The 12,109-nt window shown below is 45.8% G+C and overlaps 1 protein-coding gene across 5 annotated transcripts in view; it reads left to right on the plus strand.

The window, feature by feature from the left end:
- TSPAN5 (tetraspanin 5) overlaps positions 1-10,566 on the plus strand; it is a 160,052-nt gene extending 149,486 nt beyond the window's left edge. For 2 of the 5 annotated variants that reach the window (XM_016211193.2, XM_087826502.1), the window contains 3 exons: positions 134-259; positions 2,070-2,330; positions 4,712-10,566. In XM_016211193.2, the coding sequence (XP_016066679.1) occupies positions 134-259; positions 2,070-2,330; positions 4,712-4,777 (453 nt within the window). In that variant the 3' untranslated portion in view covers positions 4,778-10,566. The remainder of the gene's footprint in view (positions 1-133; positions 260-2,069; positions 2,331-4,711) is intronic. The other 3 variants (XR_001603045.2, XR_001603046.2, XM_016211194.2) reach the window with 3 other exon arrangements.
- The last annotated feature ends 1,543 nt before the right edge of the window (positions 10,567-12,109 follow it).

The following is a 12,109-nucleotide window of genomic DNA, read 5'->3' on the forward strand; positions in this document are numbered from 1 at the left end:
TAAAAGTAGTTTCTGAGGCGGAAGAGAAGGTTAGAGTTGGCAAAGCTGGTTGTGGGGCATTTGGGCGGGTGTGGGTACAGGCGCCCGGTGGCCTCCAAGTCCAGATGTTCTAATTCTCTCCTGTTTGCTCTAGTGGCAGTGCTGTGGGGCTTTTGGAGCTGATGATTGGAACCTAAATATTTACTTCAATTGCACAGATTCCAATGCAAGTCGGGAGAGATGCGGTGTGCCTTTCTCCTGCTGCACTAAAGATCCCGCAGTAAGTGAATGCCCGCAAACTGTGGGCCTGCTCGCGCGTCACACGGGACGGCGTGTGGGGCAGGCAGAGTGATTTTTTTCTTGGAACCTCTTACCTGCATAGTCCTGACTGTGGCTCCTGCAGGGGTTCTAGTGCTTGGTTCTTCCCAGTAGGAGTAATAATCGCTGGCGTTACTTTAGCAGTACACACTGGTTCCTATTCTGAGCCTTGGCACATTTAAGTTTGGAACATTCCTGCTGGCAAATAAAAACATTATCTTCCCTTTTTAGGGGAAATCAAGGCCCATGGAGTTTAAGTACTATCCCAAGCTCACGTTGCTAGCGTTGGCGCTGAGCTTCAGACCCAGGCAGCCGGTGGTTCCTCTTTTATGAGGAAGACAGGCTTACCTGAGGGTTGGTTCTCTGCGTTGGTTTGGGGTTTGTAACCCTTTCCTTCCTGACTTAGTTCTGGGGGACACATTGGAATAGAAGAGTTTGAGACGAGATAGGGCTACAGTGCTTTGTGGGAAGACTGCAGCTGCCCAGCCTCTCAGTTGTAATGACTAGTTAATTGCAGTTTATTTTATATACATGGTTTACGGACTTGAGTATATTATTTTGGATCCAAGTATGTGCCTCCTATATAGAATGACTTAAAATCCAACTCCTTATTGTTAGTTAAAAGCCAGAATTGAGTGTTAGAATGACAAATATCAGTTGTCCTACATTGTCCCTTCCGGACTTTTTAGCCTCTCATTGGCCTGTAGTCCCCAAGTATCCACCCTCAGAGCTGCCCTTCCCCCATCAAGCAGATCCGAGAGGGCGCTGATGAGTTCAGTGGCCATTTACCCCGAAAGTAGAGAGTGTGAGACTCTTAAAAGGGCTGTGGTCTTGGGGTGGAGAAGCAGAAGTTCTCTTCAGGCTGCTCATCAGGGAGTCAGCCTGGGCTGTGACTCTTGGTCTGAGGAGAGAGAATCAGTAAGCACTGGGCTCCCTGCTCTGGGATCTCCCAGGACAGCTAACCCTTCCCGCTGGTTTGTTTCCCCCTTTCCTCTGAGGAGGCCAAAGGCAAGAGTGCCCAGCACAGAGCCCAGGGCGCCCACTCGGGCAGCCTCCGCTGGCAGGCAGCCACACACCGTGCTCCTCCCCAGTTCCCGCCCCGCCGGGGCCTTCCATCAGACCAACTCCGAAGGCTCTCAGAAGGCACCGCGCCTCCCCTTTCAACTACAGATCCTCTGAGTAGAGAGATCTCATTCCATAAATGCTAGGCTAATAAATCCCACCCATACCCTGCAGAGGGAGAAAAAATAAACAAACCTGAAAGAGGGGAACCACATTTCTGATCACACGTCAGATGTTGGAACATCTGTCCATGTGATATGTGATTAGGGCGTTGTTTGGTTTTTAAGGAAGTCATGTATTTCCACTGAAAAACCACTTAAATAATACAGAAATATATAGATTAAAAAGTAGAAACCAAAAAAAGAAGATAGTCATTGTGCCCTTTAACCGTGGTTTTTACCTGTCTCCATCTCCCTGAACCCCATAAGCTTATTGAAACCGTCAGCTCTGAGTCTCGTACCTCCCACATAATGGGCTTGCTCTACTTTCTGATATTTCCTGAGCCTCGGTTTTCCTCTTTTGGAAGAGAGGGCATAATTTAACACCTACTTCTGAGGGTTGTTCTAATAATCACGTGGGATGATGAGGTGCCTGGTCCATCTGCAGGCCCCCATACACATTTCATCACCGCCGTTTACTGGGGATTCTGCTCACTCCTCCGCGGGCTTTCTAACCGGCGGGAATTCACTGCTCTGTTCTCTCTCCACCAGGAAGACGTCATCAACACTCAGTGTGGCTATGATGCCAGGCAAAAACCAGTAAGTGGAATCTCGTCTTCTCGCTTAGCACGCAGGGTGTTGGAGGAGCTTTTGAACTTGCGTGGTGACGCTGTGCTCTCCTCTCCCCTTGTGAAGGAGGTCGACCAGCAGATTGTGATCTACACGAAAGGCTGCGTGCCCCAGTTTGAGAAATGGTTGCAGGACAACTTAACCATCGTGGCCGGTGTATTCATAGGCATTGCATTGCTGCAGGTAAGACAAGGCTCCTCCCTGTATGTCACAGGGAACCAGTTCCCTGGGAGAGCCCTCTCCAGGACAGGAGCTTTGCTCAATCACTTAATGACACAGTGTTGAAGACACAATCGGAGGGGCTGGGGAGCAGACCTAAATAAGTTGGTGTGTATTTTATTAAAGCTCTGATTTTAGATGCTACTATATCCTAAAATATTTTTAGGAAACCTTTCCTTTTGAAGATGGAGAAATTGATTGGGTACTGAGTTACCTGCTGACATTCCAGCATTTCCATGGGCTCAGTAATACTGCGTGTGACCGCTGGGCAGACAGAAATGATCAAAAGTAGGAAAGGAGTGCCTGCCTTTCCTCCTGGGCAGACCCAAGAGCTAGGGTTTTTCATCATGTGGAGATGTGGTCCTTTTCTTTGAGCACAAATGGGGCCCAGTGGTTGAAAGAAAGAAGACCAACAGATTCAGTGCAATCTCTATCAAAATTTCAACTGCCTTTTTTTTTTTTCTCCTTTCAAAAATGGATAAGTTGATCCTAAAATTCATATGGAAATGCAAGGGACCCAGAATAGCAAAACAAACTTGAAAAAGAACAAAGTTGGAGAATTCACACTTCCCAATTCCAGACTTATTTCAAAGCTCCAAGCTTACTTCAAAGCTACAGTAATCAAGATGGTGCATACTGGCTTAAGGCTGGACATATAGATTAATGGAACAGAATAGAAAGCCCAGAAATAAACCCATGCATCTATGGTCAGTTGATTTTTGACAAGAGAACCAAGACCATTCACTGGGGAAATAATAGGCTTTTCAACAAATGATGCTGGACCAACTGAATATCTATATGCAAAAGAATGAATTTGAACTCCTACCTCACACCATATACAAAAATTAACTCAAAATAGATCAAAGACCAGAATATAAGAGCTAAAACTATAAAACTCTGAGGAGAAAGTATAGATCTAACTCTTTATTACTGAGGAGTAGGCAGTGTTTTCTTAGACATGACACTAGAAGCACAAGCAACCAAAGAAATAGTAGGTTAATTGGACTTCTTCAAAATTGAAAACTTCTGTGCTGAAAATATTACCAAGAAAATGAAATGACAGCCCACAGAATGGGAGAATATATTTGCAAATCATTATATCTGATATGGATCAAGTATCTAGAATATACAAAGAGCAACTCAGCAATTAAAAAGACAGACCCAATTTAAAGGTGAGCAAAGAATTTGAGTGGACCTGTCTCCAAAAAAGATACAAATAGCCAGTAAACACATGAAAAGATGATAATCATCATTCGTTGTTAGGGAAATTTCGAATTGCAACCACAATGGGTATCTACCACTTCACACGCATTAGGATGGATATACAGTTGACCCTCCAACAACATGGGTTTGGATTGGGGGGGGGGGGGGGTCCATTCATAAGCAAATTTTTTTTCAGTTGACCACAGTTCAGTTGACCTATGTAGTTCATCTGACTTGAGTTATACAAGGTTAAACTCCATGATTGGGAATCTGAGTATGTGGAGAACTGACTCTAGTTATATGCGGATTTTCAACTGTGCGGGATCTCAGCACACCTAACCTCCCAAGTTGCTCAGGGGTGAGTTATAATTAAAAAGGAAGATAATAACAGGAGTTGTCCAAGATGTGGAGGAACTGGAACCCTCATATATTGCTGAAGGGAATGAAAATGATGCAACTTCTGTGGAAAACATTTTGGCAATTCCTCAGAAAATTAAACAGTTACCATATGACCCAGCAATTCTATTCTGAGGTATGTACTCAAGAGTATTGAAAACATATGTTCACCCAAACACTTGTATACAGATGTTCATAGAAGTACTATTCATAACAGCCAAAAAAGTGGAAACACTATGTATGTCCATCACCTGATGAATGGATAAACAAAATGTGGTTTATCCAGATAGTGGAATATTATTCAACCCATCAAAAGGATTGAATTACATGCTGCAACATGGTTGAACCTTGAATACACTTTGCTATGTGAAAGCAGACTGACACAAAAAGCCAGATGTTATATGATTCCATTTATATGAAATGCCCAGAATAGGCAAATCCATAGAGATAGAAAGTAGATTAGTGGTTTCCAAGACTGTGGAGATTGGAGTAATGGAAATAACTGCTAATGGGTAGTTTCTTTTTGGGGTGATGAAATGTTTTGGAATCAGATAGTGTCATAGTTGCACATCCTTATGAATATACTACAAACCACTGAATTATGCATTTTAAAGGGATGAATTTTACAGTATATGAACTATATCTCAATTTAAAAGATCAAAGTTAAGAAAAATGGGGTTCATTGGCCATGAAAAAGCCTGATGAAGTTTAGGATTTCACTGTTTGATTCTCTCTTCCTTTCTCAGATTTTTGGGATATGTCTGGCTCAGAATTTGGTTAGCGACATTGAAGCTGTCAGGGCTAGCTGGTAGAGCAGAGCCCCTGCCACAGCTGCTGTGAGACACTGGACAGATGCAGCCTTCCGGACCCTCCAGCGTGCCCAGCCGAATCCACCCTGCATGGACCCCAGTCACAGAGGCGTCCTGCAGTCCCACCTGATGGAGCTGCCAAGAACTTGTTTTGGGGGGTAAAAATGAGAAATGCTGCTTACTGACAGAATTAAAAAAAAAAAATAACCAGTATGAAAGTCATTGCACCATGAATCTCTACTGTAGCCATGAATTTATGGATGGTTGGATACTTACCAAAAAAAGAAAAAGGAGGGAGGGGGGCCCAGATGTACTTGAATGTGGGGAACAGTCTCGCTCTCCACCTGTGTAGTAGCTGCAAGAGGCAGCTTTGCTCTTCCTCACACCAGGAAGGGACCGCCGCCTGTTCAAGGCCTGAAGAAGTGCATCTTTCCTAAAACTCAGCCCTTTACCTGTGAGGGCTGGGGGGTTGCACCCCTCCACTGCACATTTCAAGGAACTGTGACAACTCTCATCCCAAGAAGAAAACAGCTTGTCTTTGGGTCAGCTTTTGTGATTGCATTCAGCAAGCAACATGCGTGGGAGCATTTGGTCTCCTGATAAGTGTATTTCGTGTGCACTGAGCCACAACATGGGGACACTGCGATGCTGAATTTTAGCAGGACAGCTCTTTTTTCCTAAGTAGGCCTGAGCTTTATTTATCAATGAAATCTAAGGAGGAAATGAGGTTAATAATGAGGTATTAGTTAAATATTCCCTCACCCCAACCCACCAAATTAGGTGTTGGATTCTTTGGAAACTCTGGGACTTTGGCTTTTTTTTTTTTTTTGCTTTTTTTTCTGTTTCCGGTCTCCCAAAAGCTACAGTTTCTCTTAAATTTTAAAGTGTTTTTTTACGAGCTTGAATATTAATTTTTTGTGTGTAATCTCCCCGCATGACCTGAAGCCACGAGCTTCTCTTTCTGCCATATTTCCTACAACATTTATAGATGTGGTTTGATTCAGCACTTATTTGATAGGGTCATGGCCTTGAGAGGTGTGGCGAGTCCTCCCTGGCTGGGAAGGGACCAGCTGGGCTGTGGCAGATGCTTCCACGGACTCAACAATCCTTCAATCATATTGGTCGTCAGTGACCTCTTCCGCATCCGGCCTCTTTTTGTGTTTGAGTGGAATTAAACCCCGTCCCAAAACAATGTTGACACAATCAGAAGGCTTCTAGTGGGGTTTTTTTTCTTCTTCTGGTTTTAGTTTTCTTTTATGAAAAAAAGAAAGTAGAGAGTGTGTGGGTGGAGCTCCTTCTGTTCTCTTAGTGCAGACTAACCGTCAGGATGGTGACAAAGCACAAATACTTTGGAGCGGAGAACGCTGACAGGCAAGGGTTCTGTGTCACAGGTGGAAAACCACCTCCAGGGGCTGCCACCCACCCCTGCCCTGACTCTAAGTGGGAGGGACGAGTTTTTCCCCCAGATTGTAATCCAACTATTGTCTACCAGGATGCATGCCGTTCTCCTGGGGGAGCTGGTATTAGTCTGCGGAACGCTGGGAAAACCACAGGCATGTTTCATGGTGGTGACACATTTGCCAACACATGTGGGCAGCCAGCTAGCATACTTTGTGGAAATTCGGCAAGGTTTCCTATCTCAGCCCCACGGTGCATCGCTGAGGCTGATGACTGTGTCCTTCGGCTCAGAGAAAGGACAGCAGTTCTTTGAAAATCTGGTCTCCAGAGTTTGGGTGTGTATGACTCTGCATGGGTGTGTCTTTGTGTCTTTGTAGTTAGAGATGTTCATTCCGTACTCCAGCTGTAAGATTGTTTTATCTCATCTCTGCCCCACCACAGCTGTCCTTCTGTCATGTCGTCCAACACGGAGAAGACTTGAGCTCTCTGGTTGGCACTCTTGTCTTTTATGTTTATGACCTCATTCTCCAGTGAACTCCATCTGACCAGTTGATTCAGAACCAGGCAAGATTCCCACCCTTCGGCACATCCAGTGAAAGGCCAAATGGAAGTCCAAGTGAGTTTTCAATTTTAATGAGTCACCCTTTATTTTTTACACTCGAGAGTGGTTGTAATAAAGGCCGTCATTAATAAACTTGGTTCTGCCTTCCATGGAGTTATGTCTCTCTTCTTTTTTTCTCTCTTGAAATGGCAAAATGCTCGAATCCAGTGGTTCCCAAACTTCAGCAGCATGCGTCAGAATCACGGGATGGCTTGTTGAAATACAGATAACTGTGTTGGCCCCATCCCCAGAATTTCTGATGTAGTAGTTCTGGGTTGGGGGGAGGTTGAGAATGTGCTGTTCTGACCAGTTCCCAGGTGGCACTGTTGCCCTGTTTTTGGAAGCACAATCTCTACGGGAGAAAGGGAGGGAACATTTTGTGATTAGGAGGAAAAGGTTTCCTTGTGCTACTGGATGCCGACCAATGAGACGGAAGAGCTGGGTATGGAGGAAATCTGTTCCTCGTTGTCTGCTGGTCACAGTCTCCCAGAGACCATGTAGAATACAGATCATCAGGCCTTGCCCCTAGCAATTCTGTACTGGGGAGGCCAGAGCATATATATAAAATTCTTTTTTCTTTTTTATAGAGCCTTTATTTTTAAGAAGATCCCATTGAAAATTTAATGCACAATGAGAATTAGGACTCATGGGCCTAGGTAAATCTTGATAATATTCACAACCTTTTTTCTAGGAAAATAATTTCTAGTAGTTTCTTAGAGCAGAAGTCTTAACCCATTTGAGAAATACCAACTTAGATGAACTTTTATTTTGAATTATCACTGCAGAAGAAGACTTCTGTCTTTAGAACTGTTAAAGGTTTTCTTCAGAGATTAAATGAAAAAATTTTAAGGTTCATATGGTATTTTCAGACCCTGACACTGTGCCAAGACTTGTTTGAGAAACATTTTGTCTCATTCCCCTGGATAGTTGAGACCAAAAATGTTATTCTGACTTTAGGGAAATTTATCAGTGGTAATGGGAGATCAGCAATCCATATTTCTGGAGTTTTCTTAGCCATGCTGGGGAGATCATCTTATGTACATGAGGTAATTTGTGCTCCTTGATCTCGGCAAAGTCTAGGCCAGGGAAGGAGAAATATTGCGGCTCAGAAGTAAAAGGATGCTGCCTGCAGAATTCAGAACTTGCAGGAAGTTTCTTCTGTGTTTAAAAGGTAGACTTGGAGGAGGATTGTTCAACTTCTCTATATCTCTACTGTTTGACCGGTTACCATAAACATCATTGCTTCTAGGATTTAAAAATACTTTATGGTATTTTAAAAAATGGACACAGGAATTAATATAGAATTTTGCGTTATGAAACACTTGGGGGAAAAATTATCTTTGTTTTCTTCTTTCTACCAAGGAATTAACCTCTACTTTTCTTTCAGCTTTCTTCCTGCCGCAGGTCCCAGTCATTCTTCTGTCAAAGGGATTCTGAAAAGTGTCTCTTGGCTTTTCCTTCTTATGCAGAATGTTTTCTCATTCATGCCCCGCGCTGGTGTGGGCAGAAATGGAGCAGTTCTGAGTTTCCTGGAGCTCCTCTCAGGCCCTGTTTCCGGCTGCCTTGGACCGCAGCCCTGGGAAGCCGGTGGCTGAACAATGAGGAGCTGGCGCCGGGGACCTGGCTGGCCCTCCCAGCTCTCTCGGCCATTTATTCCACGAAGCCCCGCTTCTCTAGGGAAACCCTGTTTAGACCTGCGAGGAAGAGCTGGGAACCTCTCCATGAGCACTGGCCAACGGGGTTTCATGGCCAGCACTCTACAGTGAGGCCGTGGGCTGTTTCTAGGTGCTGCCCTCTCAGGAGGGAGAAGCCTAGTCCTGGAATTAGAAGGAGGATGTAGTGTTTGCCTGGAAGTAGGAACTCACTAGGCTTTATCGTGGTGACAGAGAAAGTGGACAGAAATCTATCCAGGACAACAGACAAGGCGCATGTATCCGGGTGGGGGTAGGGGGCAGAGGAGAGAAGCTGAACTCTAGAGAGAGGGCCAAAGCCATCTTCGGGCTTACCTGAGCCTTTCTTTTTGGAAGAGTTTGTGAGAAAGGTAGAGTTTGTAAAGTTACAGATTTTAGGACTTCTTGAAGGATTTAGATAGCAGCTTTCCTTTGGAGTGTTCATGCTGAGTAGTTCTCTCGTAAGCTGGGCGCCAGTGAGAGGGAGCCGAGTTTTCTTAGCCTGGTATCCACTAACCCACCCACACTCCTCAGGACCTGCGTGGGCCGGGGCAGTTTCTCTCTCCCCTACTAGGAACTCCCAGCCAGGAAAACCTGCAGGAAGAGAGGTGAGTTCATGGGCTTTACGCTCTATTAACATACTCTGAAAACGGCAGCGTGCAAACAAGATAGTGCTTCCCAAGATAGCGCTTCCCATGTTGTTACCCTTTATTGAATGTGTAGCTGCATTATATGTGGGAGACAGACAACCTTTCATATCTGGAGTTTATCACGTATTGGATTTTGCTTTTGCAGAGCAACTGAACAGAACATTTTAATGGCCTGCCCTCTAGTGGCGATCATGTAAAACAACGGACAAGCTGGACGAGTTGCTGCAGGGCTCACCCCAATCTCTGCTGAGAGGTGTTCCCACTTTGCAGAAACTTGAAGGCTATCCAGCTGTATGTTGTGTGCTTAGGGCGGGTAGGCATTTTATTCCTTTTGCACACTCTGGAAAATGCCAGAGCTTGTTTTAGAGAGTTAGGGAGCAGGGTGTTTAACTCCCTTCGCCATCAACATCCTGGTCTTGCTGCCAGGGCTTTAAAGGGCACTGCCCTCCTGCCTAGACCCCCACACAGTTTACGGGAGAGATGGGGATGATCTAAAACTGCCAGTCTGCCAGGCAGGACACTCTTCTGAAACAGTGAATAGAACATTCCGTCTGTTTCCTCTAAGAGCATCCATGCGGGTTACCTGGATGGAGTTTGCTTCGACCTGAGAATTTGCAACCTTGGTTGAGACGGTGGTGAAGACTAGTTTGGTGTTGGGTGGTCTGGATCACTGAACTCTACCTTGTGTTTTAGGAATCCGTTATGGGTTGAATCGCATCTTCCAGAAATCCATGTGTTGCATTCCTAACCCTAATACCTCAGAATGTGGCCATATTTGGAAATAGGGTTGTTGCAAATGTAATTAGATGAAGTGATATCCAGTATAACCAGCGTTCCTGTAAAAAAGGGAAATTTGGACACTGACGCGCACACAGGGAGAATGAACACCATGTGACAAGGAAAGCAGAGATCAAGTGATACATCTACAAGCCATGGAGCACCAACGATCGCCAGCAAGCTACAGAATCTGGGAGGCATGGCACCTGCTCTCAGAGCCTCCAGAAGGAACCAGCCCTGCTGACACCTGGACTTTGGACTTCACCCTCCAGAGCTGTGAGATGATACATTTCTGTGGTTGGTATAAGCCTCCCTCCTGCTCTGTGGTACTTTGCTGTGGAGTCCGAGGAAGCTGAGACAGTTTGATCCCCTGTTGCCGGTTTTCAGGCTGGAAATGGTAGGGCTGCTTGGAGCCCCGTGTGCCACTTCTTGCTGGAAGGAAAGGAGTGTGTATGCGCCACTTATTCAAGTGGGTGCACCTGAACATGGTGTGGGGGGCACTCTGTGTGTCTGCTCTAAGCCCTTAAAAATAGTCTGGACACCTTTTGTGGGACATTTTTAAAATAAGGACTGCTTTGTTACATTATAATTAAAAATGATGGTGCTGCAGTCTGTGTTTATTGGAACTCCCTGACGTGAAGTGCAACTTGTTAGAGTGATTAAAGTCTCATCAATAAAAGAGCTATATTTCCATGATGTGTGCTTTCCTTTAGTCTTGTTACTTCGTGACTGAATCAGCCCACTAAGTTCACTGACTCCCTGCTGCCAGAACCCTGGCCCTACCCCTAACCTAGCAGGTCACACTTACTGAGAGTTTACTGTGTTCCAGGCACAGGGCTGTAAGCACTCTGCCTACACTTTCGAGGCAGTGTAAACCGAAGGAGAGAAAAGCCCACGTGGACAAATTAGACTTCATCAAGAGCTAAACTGACATCTTCCCAGGTGGAGCTGAGATGGAAGAACACGGGTAATGGAAGAAGGCCCCAAGGAGGACAGCGGCTTGGCCTGGGCCCCCGGAGAGAGCAGAGGAAGCCATTCCAGGGCAGGAGTGAGCAGGTGAGTGCTCTGGGGAGGGGCCGCCCCAGGACTTCCAGGCTGCGGGAGCGGGGAAAGTGCTGAGAAGCAGTGAGAAGGTGGAGGACAGGGTGCTCTGGGGTTGTCGCCCAGTCCCTAGCTTATGCCAGGCACTCAGAAACCAGCTGAATGATGAGGGATGGTTATTGAGGTGAGCAATAGCCACCTCATTGCGGAGTGAAGTAGAAGTTTTGGTGAAGCGGGACACTGTCTATGGGTATAAAACCCTGCCATTTAATGGGAATACTTAAAAAAAATCATTTCAGAAAGTTTGCCAGAATTGCCTATCAAAGCGTTTTGTGGCAGGTAAATAAAGTAACCGTTGCAATACTCTCTCCTCCCAAGAAGCCACTGTAACCTGGCAAACTTGCATATCTAATGGCCTTAAAGCTCTACAGGGCAACAGGAAATGTTCCTTCTCGATCTGGAACCCAGCTGTTCCCTCCATCCGTGCCAGCATCCCTGTGAAATTTCTGTGACCTGGAAGCTGGCAGAGAGATCAGCAATGTGTCGCTGCAGCAGGGGACACTACATGGAAGCAGGTGGAGGTTAGAGGGGACACTCCTGCTCTTTCTCAGGTTGAAGCCAGGCCCTTGCATTAGAGCAGCAGTTCTCAGCGATAGATAGATGCACATCAGAATCACCCAGGAGCATCAAAACAAAACAAAACCCACACACAGCGCTCCCTCACTCCTATTTTACACGCCCAGATCATCCCAGTGTGCCACCAGTTTCTCAAACTTTCATTCACGTGTCTTGGGTCACCTTCATTCACCTTAAGTCGCCTGGGTCTGGCTTAGCAGGTCTTGAGTGAGGCTGGAAAGTTCACGGCTCCAGCAGGCTTGCAGGTGACACTGATGTCATCTGCAGAGCACATTCTGAAAGACAAGGCAACCCGCCGGGAGCTGCGCTCCCTCCCATCACATAAATGTGAGAGCAGGACTAAGAAAACAGCTCCCCAGGGGGTGTCACGCTCTGTTTAGGAAGGACCATCTCAGGACTCTGGCTTCAGGTCCTACTTAATTTCTACTAATGCTGTCAGACTGCTTCCTTGAGCAGTTGCTATGCTGACGCTCAGCACATGTCTTTTGAGTCCCGTGTGCATCCAGCGTTCTACTCAGTAACAGGGCGAGAGGGAAATGAGACACAGACTGAGACCGGGTTA

Source organism: Miniopterus natalensis, chromosome 1, assembly GCF_054644295.1.
Source record: "Miniopterus natalensis isolate mMinNat1 chromosome 1, mMinNat1.hap1, whole genome shotgun sequence".
Classification (NCBI taxonomy): domain Eukaryota; kingdom Metazoa; phylum Chordata; class Mammalia; order Chiroptera; family Miniopteridae; genus Miniopterus; species Miniopterus natalensis.